The sequence below is a fragment of the Lichenostomus cassidix genome, chromosome 4, assembly GCF_008360975.1.
Source record: "Lichenostomus cassidix isolate B80296 chromosome 4, HeHo_3.0, whole genome shotgun sequence".
Taxonomy (NCBI): Eukaryota; Metazoa; Chordata; class Aves; order Passeriformes; family Meliphagidae; genus Lichenostomus; species Lichenostomus cassidix.
Window position 1 is genome coordinate 28,726,019 of NC_139484.1, and position 18,590 is coordinate 28,744,608.

General features: G+C 39.6%; 1 protein-coding gene across 16 annotated transcripts in view; it reads left to right on the plus strand.

The window, feature by feature from the left end:
- Window positions 1-18,590, plus strand: part of TRIM2 (tripartite motif containing 2) — a 127,309-nt gene that overhangs the window by 97,596 nt on the left and 11,123 nt on the right. For all 16 annotated transcript variants that reach the window (XM_085058525.1, XM_085058533.1, XM_085058534.1 and 13 more), the window contains 4 exons: window positions 247-427; window positions 3,556-4,279; window positions 11,478-11,581; window positions 12,794-12,961. In XM_085058525.1, coding sequence (XP_084914651.1) covers window positions 247-427; window positions 3,556-4,279; window positions 11,478-11,581; window positions 12,794-12,961 — 1,177 coding nt within the window. The remainder of the gene's footprint in view (window positions 1-246; window positions 428-3,555; window positions 4,280-11,477; window positions 11,582-12,793; window positions 12,962-18,590) is intronic.

Sequence of the window (18,590 nt, forward strand, 5' to 3'; positions counted from 1 at the left end):
GGATCCAAGGCCTCATTGTTGGTAATGCCTAAAGTCTAATGGATTTGCTCAGGGGAGGACTGTGGCTTAGCCTTATTTTATCAGACCAGACCCACTGTGTGGTTATAAAAGGAATGAACTTCTGGGAAATGACCAGATTTAAAGACAGCCTGCTGATGAGAGGGTTTAATCAAAAGATACCAGGGCAAGGGCCAATGTGTAATGACTTTTGAAACAGCAATCTTTGTAATTTAATTCTTCCCTCAGGCTTCCAGAGATTGACTCAGCGCTTCATTTTATATCTGAAATCATACACCAGTTAACCAACCAAAAGGCTAGCATCGTAGATGACATTCATTCCACTTTTGATGAACTCCAGAAGACTTTAAATGTGCGAAAGAGCGTGCTGCTCATGGAACTGGAAGTGAATTATGGCCTTAAACACAAAGTAAGATGCATGTTTTGTTTCAGTGAAAAGCTGTTAATTTAATCAGCCAGCTTTTACGAATGATGCAGGACGCCAGTTTGACAAATTGTGTCTGAGATCCAGAGAACTTTGTTTTCCTGAAATCAAATGCTGCAGAGCCTCGCTTGTGGGTGCCCAGCCTTATAAAATGAGCATGAAGATACAGGCCAAATAATTTGTCCTAAAAACCTGAATAAGGCTGCCTGTTTTGCTTCAAAGCACTGTTTTCCTTTCCAGTGCTTGGTAACATATTTCATGTTAGATGTCACCTGTTGGAATACAAAAAGATTGGAGGAATATCTCACTTTTTTAGGGGAATGCAGAGAGTAACAGATTGCAGAGCTGTATTCACTCTTTTACTTCCTATCTGGATGACTGAATCTGGGGGTTTTCCCCTTGTACTGTAGACTAAGCTTCAGAGGAAGAAAACAGAAAGCTGTACTTTTACAAAGCAAAGTCTGTAGCCTGGTGGGTAGAGATTTTGTTGAGGATTATTAGGTCCGACTCAGGAAAATGAAAGAATTTAGTCCTTATTTTCCTGGGCATCAGTTCTCTGGTTTATAAAGATTTCTTCCCTGAAAGTAGCCTTTAAAAGAAAATATCATCAACAGCTGGACTTTTAAGAGTGCCATTACTGAGCAGCTTGAGCATCTCCAGATGTCTGCAGTGGAGGAATGTTGCATTCCTGGATCTAAAATAAGCTTGAAAACGTAATTTAGAAAGGTATTGAACTGCTGAGCCTGTGGAAATGGAGGAATTCTAACACATGCACAAGATGCATACTTTTAGGGATGTAGGGAGCCCAAAACCATTGGGGCCCAGAATTAAGTGATCTCCAGAGCTAAGCAGCCACTTAGGAAGTTTTAGCATCAATCAGTTCGACTTAGATCCCAGGTTAATCTAAATGTATTCATGATGTCACAATGTATTCAAGATGACACACTTTCTTCCTTAGCAAGCAAATATATTGTGTGTGTGCAAAGTCCACACAAAATAGAATATGATGTTAAATTATCTTACTGTTGCTTAAAGAGATTTAAAATAACTTAGTAACTATTTTGAGCATTAGAGAATAAAATTTTTATGAAGTTGCACATAAGCAGTAAGAGAGGCATCTACCCTGTTTGTATAAAAAATCCCCAACTGAAATGGGATTTTACTTTTGAATACATAGTAGTCAGGCAAAATAATTTAAACCCAAATTATCAATCATTCTGATCATATACTTTTAAAAAGTGAAAAAATAAAAGGGCTACACTTTACTAAAAAAAGTTGGCAATTCAGTTTCAGTTGTCCAGTGGACTGTGAGAGTGTAAGATGTAAAATACTCCACATGCATTTAAAATATTTTTTATGTTAGGATTTAATATATTCAATTTTTGTAATGGAAGAAAACTACCTTAAGAAAGTATTGATTTTAAAACATAGCTGCAAATTGTCTTCTTTTTAGTTTGTGGGCTGTTATGTCTGAAGCATATGGAGTTTTGTCATCCCAGAACCTTATTAGCTGTGCTCTCTCTTTAACTCCTTATGTCCTTAAATAAAGACCGAACAGATTAGAAATGTCTTGTATTGCATCCTGAGAAGTTTGTATATGCCCAGAAAAGCAGATGACTTCAAATTTCAGTGTAGTCTTGAAATTTGTTCAGTCTGTTTTGACTGCAAAAGATTTTGTGTTGTTATCACTTTCTCATATCAGTAACACATGAACCTGGATTTTCTCCAGTGGATGAAAAGCTTAAAGCTTTGGAAAATTCAGGAAAAAAAGCCTTTAGAATCCATTATCATTATATAGTGTGTCTCAGCACAGGAAATGTATTTCATAGAAATAAATACATCCAGTCTCTAAGTTTACTCTAAAATCAATTGAAATATTTCAAAAATATTTACTCTGAAGTGATGATCAACAAAATAACTTCTCTAATCCACAGTCGTATCTGTGCCCTAGTTGTTCTCTGTAGGAAAAACATACCAAGTGTGTGACTGGGTGCTTACATTTGGGGATTTTATCACTGGAGACTGTGGGGGGCAGCTGGAATGTTTTCCTGACTATCATGAATGTCTCTGCTAGGTTGTTATAATTCAGGGATCCTTTTTCCAATTCATTGCAAAATTGGTTAAAAAAAAAAGAAAGTTAGCCTTGTTCCCAGCCCACACATAACAATTTTGAGGTCAATACTGTTTTAAGGATTTTAGACTGAGGGCCAGAACTGACCCTATAATAGAAGCTCTTTCAAAATCTTAAATATGTAGTGGCTACTTGCTGCCCAGCAAAATTTCAGGCTACTCAATCCAACTCTTTCCACTATCCACAACCCATTCTGTATGTTTTGCTTTCCTGCTTGCTAAAAGTAAGGAATCAATTTACCTTCTGCTAGGGAGATTTTTCCTTTCTTCACTTACATAGTTCAGGAATCCCACTCTTCCTCAAGATGGATGTGCATGCAAGTCTTGAGCATTCTTATCCATCTCCATAGAGTTGCCCACAGATTTCCTTGGCTCTGAAAGAATAAGTCAAGAAATTTCTTGCAGCCTCTCTTAATGGGCCTCATGACTACAAAATATCTCTGCATCTGTGAACACAACTCTGTTCCCAGTAACTGTCTTGTTAACTGTGACTGCTGAGAGTTAGATGGAGCAGGGTTCAAGCTTCTACATTTGTTGCTGGGGCTTTTTTACAAACAAACAAACAAACAAAATACTCAAAACAAAACAAAAAGAAAAAACCCACAAAAACCCCCAAATCCCAAACAAAAAAACCCCACCAAAAACCAAAACACTCCCAAAAAACAAACAAAAAACACCCAAAAACCAACAACCCCCCCCCCCCAAAAAAACCTCATGAAAGAAAAGACAAGGGAGGTGGGGCAATAATTCAGTCTAGTGTGACAGTCTTGAATACCCAAACCAGGGTATTTTTTTATGTTGCAGCATAGTATTCCAAATACATATTGGCAATCAGCGTGGTACTTTTTCTGAAACGAAGGTTTAAATTAAACTCTAAAATAAGACATTATAAATTTGGTTCCTACAAAGACCTTTAGATGCTACATCTTCCTAGGATAGGTCTTGTAACATGATGCTAATCTGATGTTTGGTAATTCACACAGGTCCTCCAGACACAGCTGGATACCCTACTAGAAGGACAGGAAAGCATTAAAAGCTGCAGCAACTTTACAGCCCAAGCCCTCAACCATGGCACTGAAACTGAAGTGCTGCTGGTGAAGAAGCAAATGAGTGACAAGCTGAACGAACTGGCCGAGCGGGACTTCCCGTTGCAGCCTCGTGAAAACGATCAGTTGGACTTTATAGTGGAGACAGAAGGCCTGAAGAAGTCCATTCACAACCTGGGTACTATTTTAACCACCAATGCTGTTGCCTCTGAAACAGTGGCCACCGGTGAGGGACTGAGGCAGACAGTGATTGGACAGCCCATGTCTGTTACCATCACAACCAAGGACAAAGATGGGGAGCTCTGTAAATCCGGGAATGCTTACCTCACTGCTGAACTGAGCACGCCTGATGGGAGTGTAGCGGACGGAGAAATACTTGACAACAAAAACGGCACTTACGAGTTTTTGTATACTGTTCAGAAAGAAGGGGACTTCACTTTGTCACTGAGACTTTATGATCAACATATCAAGGGCAGCCCATTCAAACTTAAAGTTGTCAGGTCAGCAGATGTGTCCCCTACTACTGAAGGGGTTAAGAGACGTGTTAAATCTCCTGGCAGTGGTCATGTGAAGCAGAAAGCTGTGAAAAGACCTGCAAGCATGTACAGCACTGGAAAAAGAAAAGAGAATCCCATTGAAGATGATCTGATCTTCAGAATAGGTAGGTGACTTGGCTGCCTGTTGATATACTTAAAAATAGTTCAGGGAAACTGAACTATAAATTACTGTAAAGCTAAAGCTGTAAGTAAAGCAACCTGATAATACCATTAGGCCTCTCAACTTCTGTTGATATGTAAATTTTTAAGTACACATTTCAAAAACAGTTTGCAGCAAACATTTAATTGGGATTTCAGTTGAGAAAATAATAGATTTGATTTGGAATATTTTAAAAACTGTTAATATTCTTATTATGAAGAATTTGCTATGGATTAAAGCAATTTCAGCTTGTAGCTTCTGCTTCTGTATCCCTTGCTTCTAGTGAGCAGTTTCTGGCTTGACTACCAAATGGTGGTATGGTGCTGGTTTGGCTTTTGTTGGTAGTGGTGTTTTTGTAATATGATTTCTTTTTTTTTAACTACTCTCTCCAACCCACCATAAACTCTAGAAGTCTTAAATGTTTTCCCAAAAGTGCAGTGCCTTTTAGTTCTGTCGTGGTGCAACCAGAACCACATGCTTTATTTTTGATTTCTACCTTCTCCCCTTCTTCACTACTCAAAAAAGGAAGATGTATTTCATTAGAACAAGAGCTATGCATGTCTCAGAGCTTTTGCTCCATGCAACCTCTTGGAGTGTCCACATTTGGAATATATGGATCACTATTTTATAGGAAAACAGAGCTGAGAGTAATATTTCATGTTCAGTTTTCAGCCACTCATTTCACAGAATGACCCTACATGGAGATATTTCTCTGGGCTTCTGTGGGCTCATGTATGCATTGTCTGAAAGGTCACAGCTGTAATGTTCTAGGGTTTTACACTCTTCCAAAATATGCAAAACTATTGAGACAGGTAAAACTTCTGACATTTTCACAAGGACTGCCTTCACAGAGTTCATTTACTTCCAGTTTCTGCTCTCGTTGAACAGTTAAGGTTTAGTTCATTTGTTGATGACGTCATGTAAAGTTTATCACTGTTTTCCAACACAACTGTATATCCCTGTTTTGAACCCATTGTTGAATTCCTCTGGTGGCCCTGGCCAAATCTGGATCTATATTTTAAACTGGGCAAGATAAATCTTCTATTTGGACTGCCAGAAGCTCATACAGCTGTGTTGGAGAATCACACTGTAATATTCCTCTGGGCATCCAAGGATATGCAGTATGCTATTGTATGTATGCTGATGGATGGGCTTTTATGCACAAGTAAATTGATCAGCTGCTAGCAGGGGATTGTTCTCCTGCTAGTATTAACAAGAGATAGCATTAATACAACATTAGTACATTTTGTTCATGGGGATGTGTGCATTGTATCTTCTGCCAATTCTGTGTTATTTGTGGCTTTTAAAATGGCATGTGGTTCTCTTCATACATTCCAAGGTCAAATTATTGACTGCACATTCATAGATTCATATAATTCATTATTTACAAGAGCAGAGTATTTCTTACATTCTCTTTTTCTCTCCCAATAATTTATATCCTCAACCTATTATTTTTTAACAGGTGTAATCTCTAAGAGTGTGTCCATGCAATATCTGTGTAGCATGTCCTTAGTCTATACAAATGAAAACAAGAATGTTCTTATGACACCTAGAAAATAATTGTTGCCCAGTGGGTTTGCTACCTCCACAACTGGTAGGAAGCACTAAAGTGAGAGGGAAGTATTTCTGTCATTACCCTGCTTTTGTGCCTTAGACCCATGCTGAGCAGAGGCGAGGGTTGTTCACAGCATCAGCCACTTCCGCCTTTCCTGGTAAATCTCTTCCATGTTCTTCAAAGAAGGGTTAATAGACATGGTTGTCATCAGCTGCTCTGTCCAGAACCTCATCTTGTGTTCTAGCTCTGCCATGCTGTGCTGTGTGCCTTGGTATTTTCTCTCTTCTGGCACTTTTATGACTGGGTTCTTTGACACCATCTAGCAGTAGTGTTGCTATTTCCCACTCTATCTGCTTTTTTTCTCTTCAGTTATTTACATTTGGAATTGGCATCAGATAGAGCCAGATGGAAAATTTGCCCTCTGCTAGATAGTTCAATTTTCCAATCTTCCTTTTCCTCAGACTGTTTAGTTGTCTGTTCAGTCATGTAACTGAGCATCTAAGTTTAGCTGGTACATTAATGTGTAAAAAAAATTGCCTTTAACAGAACTTCTGTCAGCCTCCTTACTAGGCGTGAATGTCATCTTCTGGTCTGTTGTCAATGCTGAAAGCAAATAGGAGCCTTACTGTGAATTTACTCCACATAAAAACTTATGAACAAGGCCTATGTAATAATCATTTTAGTGCAGTTTAAAAAGCAGGCTTAGAGGGAGCAAAGGGATTCTTGATCAAGTGTTCCACAGAATCAAAAAAGAAATAAGGTTGGAAGGCACCACAGTGGGTCATCTGGTCCAGCCTCCCTGCTCAGCCAGGGCCATCTCAGAGGACATGGCACAGGATTGTGTCCAGAGTGTGCTTAACTATCTTTAATGAGGGAGACTCCACAACCTCTCTGGACAATGTGTTCCAGTGCTTGGTCACCTGCACAGTAAAGTTCTTCTTATTCAGTTGTGTATCAGTTTCTGCTTGTTCCCTCTTCTCCTGTTGCTTGGCACCTCTGAGGAGAGCCTGGCTCCATCTTCTGGTCACCTTCCTTCAGGTACTGATAGACATTGATGAGGTTCCCTCCCAGTTGTCTCTTCAGGAGGCTGAATAGGCCCAGCTCCCTCAGCCTTTCCTGGTAAGAGAGATATTCTACTCCCTTAATCACCTTTGTCACCCTCCACTGGACCTACTCGTGGAGCTCCATATCTCTCTTGTCCTGAGGAGCCCAGAACTGGACACAGTGCTCCAGTTGGGGCTTCACCAGGGCTGAGCAGAGGGGCAGGATCAGCTCCCTTGCCTGGCTGGTAATGCTCTTCCTAACACACCCCATTGGTCTCTTGGCCACCAGGGCTCTGCTGGCTCGGGGACAGCTTGTTGTGCACCAGGATCCCCAGGTCCTTCTCCACAGAGCTGCTTTACAGCAGGTCAGCCCCAGCCTGTGTGAAATTTTGCCAGGCCTACATTGCATTGCACTGCAGTCATCCCTGTACTGGACGGGGGGGAAGAACTCTTGATGTCACATTGCTGGCAAAGTCCCCAGCATAGTTCTGATGTGCTGATGACAGAGACCTGGCCTGAATTTGACTCTTGTTGTTTGGGGCGTGGCTGCTGTGCTAGCAAAGATCTGCTGAGGTGTGCCTATTCCTAGGTTTGTGCATACCTGTCTGTGGTGATGAGCTCTGCTGCACAAGCAGGGATTGGAGGTGGTCTTGGCCAAGCTTTTAGGGACAGATGCTGTGTAAAGCAAATTAACACAAATCAGTCCATCTTTACTATGTGGGCATATCTGCCAGAGTTCCTGCTGAATTATTCATTCCTCTTTAAAGGTTACAAAGTGTGCCTTCAACCAACAGACACATTTTAAAACTTAGAGTTACGTGGGAATTTGGATTAGAAAGACTGACATTACTTTTACAGTTAGCACATAGGGTTAACAATTCAGTGCAGTTTTACTGGAGAGACTTTAGCATTTCAACTGCATCTATTATGAAAGGGGGCATCACATCCTTCTAATGTGTAAGATTTGACTAAATATCTTTTGGCACTCCGAGGAAAAAAGAAAGGAAGCTTGGAAACAAGAAAACTCCTTGGTGGCTGTCTATGCAGTATGTATGCAGACCTTTCCACAATGTTTAGTTTTACCCTTTTTTTCAGTACCACACGGGAAAGAGTCCAAGAAGAATTATTTGAAGTGCTGTAGGCAGGAAAGAAATGGTACCTACACAACAGGTTATGGCCATTCACAACCTGTAAAGTCTTCCCAATAATATATAATATTTCTGCAGTTTGATTTTTGTCTCTCTGAATCTATTCCCTTTCTGCTGGAGGCACTGACATGTTTTTCCTTTGTGTTTTAGGAAGCTGGGAAATCTAGGTTAGCAAGCAGGGGGGTCATTATTCATATTAGTAAAACTTAGAAAGCAAAAAACACTCCTCTTACTATGAGCATCAAAAATATACATTATACGAGTTTGTTCAGATTCCCAGGACTTAAAGAACAGATTCTTGTTACAGTTACATGATGTAATTTTCAACATCTCCTGTGATTGTTACTGGGCTTTTAGATTATTTTTTTCCTTTTTTTTTTTTTTTGTGAGATTCAGTATGGCTTGTATTGTGCAAGAGTAAAAGTTTGAAATTATGAAGCCTTTTATGTGTGCTAGAATCGTCTTGAGCAGAAAATGCATACTTTCTTTGTTGAGAGCTAAATTAACTGGTTTGTTCAGGCTATGCTCAGTAATACCAGAAGGAATTAGATAGGGCTAAAAAAAATCTGATTATTATCTGTATACAAAAACGGTATAAAATGAGATATTTCACAGGCCACAGATCTGCTTCCCAATAACTCTGTTCAGCCTTCCCCTTTTGAAATCTCTCCTGTTTCCTCCCAATCCCCAGCAGCTTGCAGTAAAATATCTGTCTTTTCCTCCTTTGTGCTCTGCAGTAGCTCAGAACAGGAGGGAGATAAGGCTGGACAACAAAGGGCACAAAAGATGCAGGCTTTCATCTCGTAACCAGGCTGCTTGGGAAACACTGGAATGAGGCTCCTACTGGTTCCAGGCCTGTGCAATTGAAATGTTGGTGCCTCCCTAGGCTAAGGAGAGATGGGTGACTGCCTGTGATGGAGAGAAGACAAAACATGAAATGCCTTGATACAGAGGGGTGTAGTATCTTGCAGTAAAAGATTTGCTGAAGACTCTCTCTTAGGCAGGTATGTTCATAAGGAAGGAATTTCTGCTTACAGAGGGGTGCTACCATCCTTTGGTATTGCAGAGTCAGTTGCAAAAGCCTGCTTTTCCAGAAGCTGACATACTTTCCTACAGGCTTTCCTCTCATCATCTGAAGTGCCTGTGCTTGGCTTCAGATCTTTGCTGGTGTAGTGAATTATTCAAAACAGAAAGTTCAAAGTTATCTGATTTCCTCTTGAACATACATTAGGAAACAAGCTTTCTTCTGCAGAGAAATTTCTGCCATTGCAGAGGGGACTCTTTATAGACCTGTATGCAAATTAGGACCTAGGTGATAGGTTTAATAGCTGCAAAGTGCTAGGTACAAGGACATTGCAGGGAGTTGAATTTCATCTACACACTGTGGTAATAAACTGCTATTTCCTAAACTTACTGTGAAACATGACTGTGGCATTCCTGGGTAATTTATTCTGTTTTTCCTTTGATTTATATTTACAAGGTTCCACTGAAGAACACTGACTAACTTTTTATATAGGTCTCTCTTATCTTTAAAAACAAAATTCCTTGACTTTCAAGAACATTTTTCTAAGGCTAAGGAGCATACATTCCATAAAGTTTGTGCTAGTTAGTTCCAGATGCTCTAGCTTATGCCTCCTCTTTTCTAACAAATGTTTTCCCTTTACTCTCAGTAGTAAAAGGAATGTTTCTCCCTTTTCATCCATTCTCTTTGGCTAAGAAGCAAAAAGGAAACTTATCATTAGCATATGGTGGAAAAAAATTGCTGCATGCATCCCTCAGGCACTGCTTATTAAAAGAATAAACAGAAATGGCTCAAATATGGGTAATGTAATTGGTATGTAACTCACTATTCCCTGAATATATACTTCTCCCTTGCAGTACAAAAACTGGGAAGCATTTGCCGTGCTTAGAGGATGAAGCAGATGGAGTTGAAGAAAATAAGCCTTGAAACAAAGGGACATTCTTGCAGCACTGAGTGCAGAGAAATTAAATGTTACTCGTTAGCAAGTGACAGGAAATATGCATCCCACAGCCTTCACCACAGAAGAAAGGAGGGTTGTTATGAGCATGCACATCCCTGATGAAAGCTAAATACAAATTAGAGCTGATATGTATGTCTTCTATTAGGCATAACAGTCAGAACAGTTTTAATCACTGAGCTCTAGGATATTTTTGACTGACTAAAATGAAATACAAGTTTTTCAGTTAAAACCATATATTGGAACCAACTAATGTCAGATACACAGCCAGTGAATGCTTGTAAAAATATTTAACCAGGAAAAACAGCACTGCATCCAAGTCTTGGAAAGAACAGCTTATAGAATTGGTGATTGTTTGGTGGTTTTTTTCAGAATTCCCTCATTTATTAAGAATAACCTTGGACTCCAAAATCATTACTGCAGTCTTTTCTAAAGACCTCTGAGCCTCCTTTACAAACAAATCAGGAATTTGGGTCCTTTTCCTGTGTTCCAGGTGTAATTTGGACCAGCCACTTCAGAGCTGATCTTTTCAAGACATCAGTTTGCTCTGTGAAGCTCCTTGGAACATCTCAGAACAAACATCTAAGTAATAAGCTGCCTCAACTTAATGAACTTTTGTGGAAAATTGGCATTTTACAAGTCCTTATCACATTAAGCCACTGGGTAAAAGACTTACAGTTCTATGTAAATCACAAGTGTGTTTATCCCGTGTTAAAATGAGATCTCTGTGTGCAGACACTCCTTCATTAGAAAAATCCAAGGTCTCTCCATAAGCATTCAATCTCCAGGTGTTGGTCTTCGTTGGCCCACAAGTCCCTTTTGTTCAAAGCTAGTTCTTCATCTGAATTTCCCTGCTAAGGGAATTTTTTAAGCCTATGACTGAAAACTGTATATGAGGGACTAGGAAACTTCGCTGTCTTGAAATGGCCCCATCCAAATTGATGTGTTTTATCCCAACTTTGTGATTTCACTGAGGAGACTTAGCTAATGGCACTAAAACCATGTCATCTGTCTAAGTTCTTACCTGAGCCTCTGTATGTTCCCATGTGCTGCCCCTTTAATTGCCTTTTTGGTACGATAAAGAACTACAGTTTAAAAAAAGTCCATCACTTATGTAAAAACCTTTTACTACTTCCCACATGCAAGAGGCAATTTGTGAACACTGATTTATGAAGGCCAAAGAGGCAATTAATGCTGATGGTGGCTTGGGTGACACACCTGCTGAAGAGTGAGAACAGTCCCTTGAACAATCCCTTCTTGTAGGTAGAATTGGGTATCTGTTACTGAGAGGGTGCTTTGAAGTTGTAACAGTGAGAAGAACTCTTCAAAATAGAAATCCTTTGATCAGAAATGTAATAATTGCATGTGTTGGCATTTGGATCCTAACTGATTAGTCCTGTCTAACCTGATTTCTTATGTGCTTTGTGTTCAATTTTAGGCACCAAAGGAAGAAACAAAGGGGAATTTACAAATCTTCAAGGTGTAGCTGCATCTACAAATGGAAAAATATTAATAGCAGACAGTAACAACCAGTGTGTGCAGGTATGAGGATATGCCACTTTCAGTGTTTTTCTCCTGCCCCCACACCTCTGCCTTTTTTGTAGTCCCAGAAAGACACATTTTGTACAATTCAGGCAGATATAAAAAGTACAAAGGAAGCTCAACTTACCATCTATTAACATTCCCTCTTCTTGACCTGCAGCTATCTTTTTCAGATCTTTACTATATCTAGTATGTAATCAGAGTTTATTTCCATTCCTTATGATGTTTGGCAGTGAATGAAAATATAAGTTGTGCAATAATCTGGAAGAACGCCTTTTTGTAAATATAATTTTACATTGTAAATTTTATCACTCTCATGTTTTTAAATGTAAATCTAGGGCAAGGTGCCACAAATATAATTTCTTAAGGAAGTACAAATAGAAAAATAAACATGTAGATGTCATTTTCAAGTGTCTTTTAGTCTATTTAATTGACTTCTCTTTCTGATACCATGATCAAATCTTTTCTGTGGTAGCACTCTTGACACCCATAATTTCTTGGCTTCTGTAAGCTGTGTGAAAATCAAGCTGTATTTTTTCTTTTGCTTGCCATGTATCTTTTTTACCATTAACAATTTGTCATCACTCTCCAGGCTGCCCATGTGGTAGCAATGAACATGGCAACAGCGTGTGGCTTGTTCTTGTATGTGAGAACCAGCAAGCCACATGCCATGAGAACTAATTTCCAGGCCTTTTCAAAGAGATAGAATCAAATATTCATCAGTACCCTTATGCTTCATAATTTGTAGCCACTTCAGAGGAACTTCAGTGTCTAGTTACCTGGCTTGGGCACACAACCAGTGGACATATTCCTATGTTTTCTACAGACTTAGTGTTTGACTGCGGCCAAGTCATTCAGTGCCTCAGTTTCCTCATTTCTAGTATGGGAATAATACCATTCCCTGTCACCTGAGAGAGACATTGTGAAGCTTAATTCACTAATGTTTGTGAAGTACTTTGAGATCACTGAAGAAACAGTGCAATGTAACTGCAGAGAATTTCCTTTTTTGAAATTAAGGTCCAGATGGAAGCTTCTTAAATTAGACATATCACTTTCAAATATGGACTGTGTAAAAGTGGTTCATGTTCCCAACTCTCTTCCTGAATAAAGTGCTCATTAGTGACTTGCTAATATCTCAGCTCCGAGAAATAAGTGATGGTCATAGATGATCATATGCAGACGTAATTTTAAAATTGATGTTTTCTCTTACAGATATTTTCCAATGATGGTCAGTTCAAAAGCCGTTTTGGCATACGAGGAAGGTCTCCTGGCCAGCTGCAGCGGCCAACAGGAGTGGCTGTGCATCCCAGTGGTGACATCATTATTGCAGACTATGATAACAAATGGGTTAGCATATTCTCAGCAGATGGAAAATTTAAGGTACGATTTACAATGTGAACTCTCCCGAGCTTTCTCTGTCTTACAAAGGAATGCAAAGTAACACTGTTTTTCAAGAAACTACATAGTTTGGCTGTAACTTAGTCTAAATTCAATTGTTGTGACGTGGAAACCTCTGACACAGCCACACTGTATAATTAACAGGAGGAGATCACAGCAGTAATGCGAATGTTATACCAAGTAGAGACAACATGTTCCATTTTACGGGTCTACATACTGGGTGCTTAGATACCTTTCAGTAACTTATGGTTGAGGATAGCTAGCCAGCAAGGCTAGTTGGACTAGCTCAGCAACCTTCACATCTTTAGTACTCTGATTGTACAGAAGGGTGTGTGCAGATGTATATATGCACACACACAAACACTAAATCTTACAAGTACATGAAGCTCTTCAGTTACATATGGAGGAGAAAAAGAAGGTAGCAGACTCATTATGACTTCATCTTTTATTCCCAGCAAATAAAGTGTATAATCCATGTATGATCCTGTTGCTAATAAAAGCAAAGAAAGGTAACCCAGGGTGTTGCTCCAGTGCTACAGCATAGACAGGAGTGTTTTAGGTGGTGTGTTGTGCTCTGAAAAAACTGGAAGACAGTAATGATGTTGTATGTTTCAGAAATCAGAAATTCTAAGGAAAGCACACCTCATATTTTCATAGCATCTCTGATCCCTTTGATGGGAGTAAAATAAGATGGCAGCTACCACACTACATTGATGATTTCCAGCCTCCAATATTTATTTTGCTTGGGTTCAAGTGCAGTTCCAGAGACAATTAAAGGTTGCCTCCATTTGGTGCTGTTCTCTGAATGTGTGTTAGCAAGCCTGGTGATGCACACTAGGGAGAGCCACCTCTGGCAGAGGTTAGCAGTACTCCCTGGTTTTGGGGTCATGGACCTGCAGGGAGCAGTCTACCATAGGTACTTATTTCTGGAGTCCTGCATTGGAGAGAAATGGCCTGTTTGACTAATTTTCTGGCAGCCTAATGACCAAAAAGCTCAGGTTCTGAGCTGCTCATGTGTGCACCAAGAAATGGCCTTCCTCTGAATTGTCTTTGCAACGTGACAGATGCAAATAGGTGAATGTGCTTGCTCAGTGACCTCCATCTGAGAAACAGATATGTCTGCTTCTAGAAGTATCCACATTATGTACAGACTTGAAGCTAAAATAAAACAATACTAAAATGTAATGCAAGTGTTAAAAAAATACAAATTACTTCCACTTGCAGAGAGAATGTGATTTTACTTGTCAAGTAATTTTGAAAACGTACAGCTACGCAGGAAAACCTTGGTTTGGGCTGAAGTCCTTAAATGAAATAAAAACACCAAAACAAACCCAAAGAAACATGTGATTTAGTAAAGAATCCAAAAACCCTGAATATTCTAAGTGTGTTGTAAATAATTATTAACATCTTTAATGTGAACTGGCTTGATCTGGACACAGAGCATGGAGGGCTTGTTTTCCTTCCTTCTTAAGATATGCTGTAAATCCAGTATTTTGGATGGTGCCAGCTCTGGAGGAAAAAGCTCTGGAGAAGCCAGGACCCTATGTGTGATACACTACCAGCAGGGAGACAGGTATTGAAAAAAATGAAATATTAATGTAGTTCCTCAGATGTGAAGCCTAGCTTTGTTTTCAGTGTTTTTCTTGGATTGCAAAAGCTATGTAATGTTGGCAAGTTTGTGTGGTTAATACAAATTAATGCATCAGACTTCATAGTTCTTTGGACTAGACTGATTAAATGAGAGATGAAACATCAATGATATTAAATACTATTTTTAGATTGAATGCAATGAGGCATATTTATGGAAGGAGAAATAAACAAGTGTTTGTAGAGGTGTTTTTTTATACAGAGTGTAGGCATAAGCATAGATGTGCAGGAGCTGGGCGCAGGGCAGGTAGCTGAGCATGTGCTTGGGGAGAGCAGGAGCAGGGCAGAGGGGAGCGCTGGGATGGAGCCAGGGATGGGCACTGGGCACAGGGCCATGCTGAGGAGCAGTACTGGGAGTAGGGGGTGCAGCAGTGGTTCAGGGCATCCTGTGCTGTGTAGCTGGACAGCTGTGTTGGGGAGGAGGGGTGTGGGTGGGGTGAGCACAGGGCATGGGGAAACCGTGGGGACACACAGGGCTGGAAGATCATGTCCACTGGGTGTGAGGCTCTGACAGGGGACACAGTCCGTGCTGTGAAGGGATGGGTCTTGTAGTGGGCATAATGGTGCAGGACCAGGAGTTGGACTGGATGATCCTTGTGTGTCTCTGCCAACTCAGGATATTATTCTATGATGGGGTGAAATAAAATATATCAGAAGCACAGAACACAGATATAACAGATCTAGCCTGTGGGAATCTGGGCAAAGCCTTTTAATTTCTTGTGTGTTGGCAATGGTAATTCTTACAGAGGCCCTGTCAGATTAAATTGGGCAGTGCTTGCTAAGATAACAGAGAGAGAGAAAAAGGAATGATGGCATTTGCCTTCAAAGGACTGTGCTTGCAAGTTGTTGTATAATACCTCTGATGCAGGTGGCCTGCTAGTTGTTAACTCAGCATTACCAGGGGGTTGTTTTGAGCTTAATCTATTTATTTTTTATGTTGTCCCCTTCTTTCTGTATTTACTTACACTTTTACTCTCCCTTAGTGGAATTTTAATAGTCATGTGAGCTGTAAGGCAAATTTCCCTGGAATCAGGCCAAGGCATCTCCCTGATTACAGAACTGGACCGACTCCCCTTGGCAGCCTCCACTGCCAGGCAGAGAAGTGTCACCTTTCTCAGTTGCTGGCAGCAACAAAGACAGAACTCTGTTTTCTCAAGGCTGTAAAACTTACATAATGCAGAGGCAGACAACTCCAATCTAACGTTGCACCAAAACACAATCTTCTTCAAATGAAAGGCTGTATTGTCCTGTAAATGATAAAGACTCAGATTGGGTCTTAGTATTCAGGGCTTCTTTTTCTGGCCATGCCACAGATCTCATGGGTGGCTAGTAATCTTCCATTTCACTTCTTAGTGCTTTTTTCTTCTCATCTCTAAAAGACAGGTAACAGTGCTGGCTTCCTCTGTCAAGTATTCTGAAATTGCTTAAGGAAACTGTTACAGCAGATATATCACTAGGCTAAGGAGAGAGGGCATGGTGAAGCAGCTGTACCAGCTCCTCACCAGTGTGGGGTTCAAACCTAGTGAAGGAACTGGACAGCAGAGCCAAGAGAATGACTCCTGTTCCTCTGAGAATTGTTTTCTTTCTAGTCTTGAAGAGTTGTATATAAGATGATGATCTTGTTATCAACCAAACAGGGCTGCGAGTCAAGGTCAAGTTTAGATAAGTGGGAAAAAATGAAAGGAAACATTTTATATGTTAGACTTCTTTTTCCTTGTCTCATTAGAAGGCTTGAGGGAAAGAGCTGTCTGAAGTTGGCTGCATGTTCAGATAGGAATAGGTAGTGTGGTTAAATGGTCACAGTTGAATTTTGACAGTCATATGAATGATAAATCCACTTATTTGTGGATAAGTGTGATATTGCAATGTGCGACAAAGCTGTATCTCCTTATTAGGGAAGTTTTCAAACAGGAAAAGATGGTATGTTGGAAGTTTTAAATTAATTCCTGACAATCTTGAACCTGTCAGACAGCAACAAGATTGGTAAAGTTAAACATAGCCATAATACACTTACTTGTATAATGAAAAGTCTTCATCAATTTTTATGCAGACTAGCTGTTTTGGTTTTCTTTTTTGTTTACTTTTTTTTTGTTTCCTTTACCTTTAGGAATATCCCACAGTAGAATATTTTCTAACCTGGTAGGGTGACTTTATAAACACATGTTTGAAAACCAGTCTAAATTCCTAAGAGCCTATAAAGTTAGGGACATAATGTCCTTGTGACTGAATTCAATTAAACACATTATTTGTATTAAGGGCTTACACATGATTCATTATACTGTGTTCATTTCTAATAGAAAAAAAGCCTGAAAATACTTCCATTCATACACTTAACAGGAGTGACTGGATTTCATAATGTTCTGTTCTAAATAATCAAACCTATAATTCTAAGAAACTTTCTGAAATAAAAATATACAAAGAATATGTTCAGCCAGATCCAGTAATGTGTCATCAGCATATTTTGATCTAAACTGGAAACAGATTTTTAGTAAAAAGCATTGCAAACTCTAGCTGGGCATATTTTATTGCTGCTTGCAAATTATATTTTAAACCTGGCCCAAGAATAGTGATTTTTATTATTCTTCTCAGCACTGAGTGCCCATTAATGTAGTATGTGATTTATTCATGGTGTTTTTCCATATGTGTTTATATGGGCAGGAAGACACTGTACTCATGAGTCTGAGTAATTTTCCATAGGAATCCTGGAAAGCTGGTAAGGAGGTGGTGCAATGCTCAAGCAGACAACCACGCGGGCAGCCCAAAGGAAAGAGGGGAATATGATTTAATCACCCCAAAGGAAAAACAACTACAGATTTGCATCTGATTTATGGTTTTGCTGCTTTGTTGTTACGCAAACCTGAATACATTTTGTTGGTCTGCTCATATCTTTCCCCTGGTGAACAGAAAATAATTTTTAATAGTTTTTCCTGGGTATATTTTAGCATGATTCAATTAGGTGGATTTTGCCTAAATGTTTTGCAATTTATAACAGTATATGTACATGAACATAAAACTGACACATGATCATCGAATGTTGGCTAAGCATAGTCTTGAAGCTGCATGATTTACTCCCTGGAATTTTCTTTATTGGAGACTGAAAAAGGCTGTGTAGTGGATTGGTAGCAGCTATCCTCAGGGAGCCCAGGTGGCTTTATTTTAGGATGGTTCCTATTTTTACCTGTAATCCCACCTATAAGAATGTACTGTGGAATAGGAGCATGTGACTTACTAATGGCAGGAGAGCTCCTCTGTTTGCTTTGAAAACGTCAGGGAAATGAGAGGAGTGAGTTAGGCAATGGATTTTCTCCATGCTTTGTAATCTGTCCCACTGCTGCTCACCAGCTGCAGGAGGGAGGGGAGAGGGGCACAGAAGTCAAGTAGATATGGTAGTTGGGAACATGGTTTAATTGTAAACATGAGAGTGTTAGGTTAATGCTTGGACTCAGCCTTAGACATCTTTGCCAACCTAAATGATTCTATGATTCTAAGCATTGCTTGTTCTAGGGGTCGATCTGTGTCACTCTGCAAAGGCAGTGAGGTGAAAGATGGCCTTATTCCATAAATAAGATGAATATTTTAGTATCTATTTAATTTATATTCCAATGCAAACAGAAAAGTGTGTTCTTCACCCAGATATGGACCTCAGTTTGTAGGATGTCTCTCTCACGAATTACTACAGGATCTGAAAGTTCTAGAATCCATAATTTCAGCACAGCTTTTTTTGTGGATTGTACCACTGTACTGGTGGATCCAGTACAGACTTTTGAAACCAGCCTGGATAAGTGCTTTCAAATCTATCCATAAATTTTAAATAATGGCTAAAAGCAGGATGCAAGTTGCTCCATTCCAACACAAATGATTAGGTATTTATAACTTTTTTTTAACATAAAGGTCAAAACCCAACTGATTTTATGTAGACTAAAACAGTTTCTAGAATCTCTGCCTTAAAAAGAGCAGAACAGTG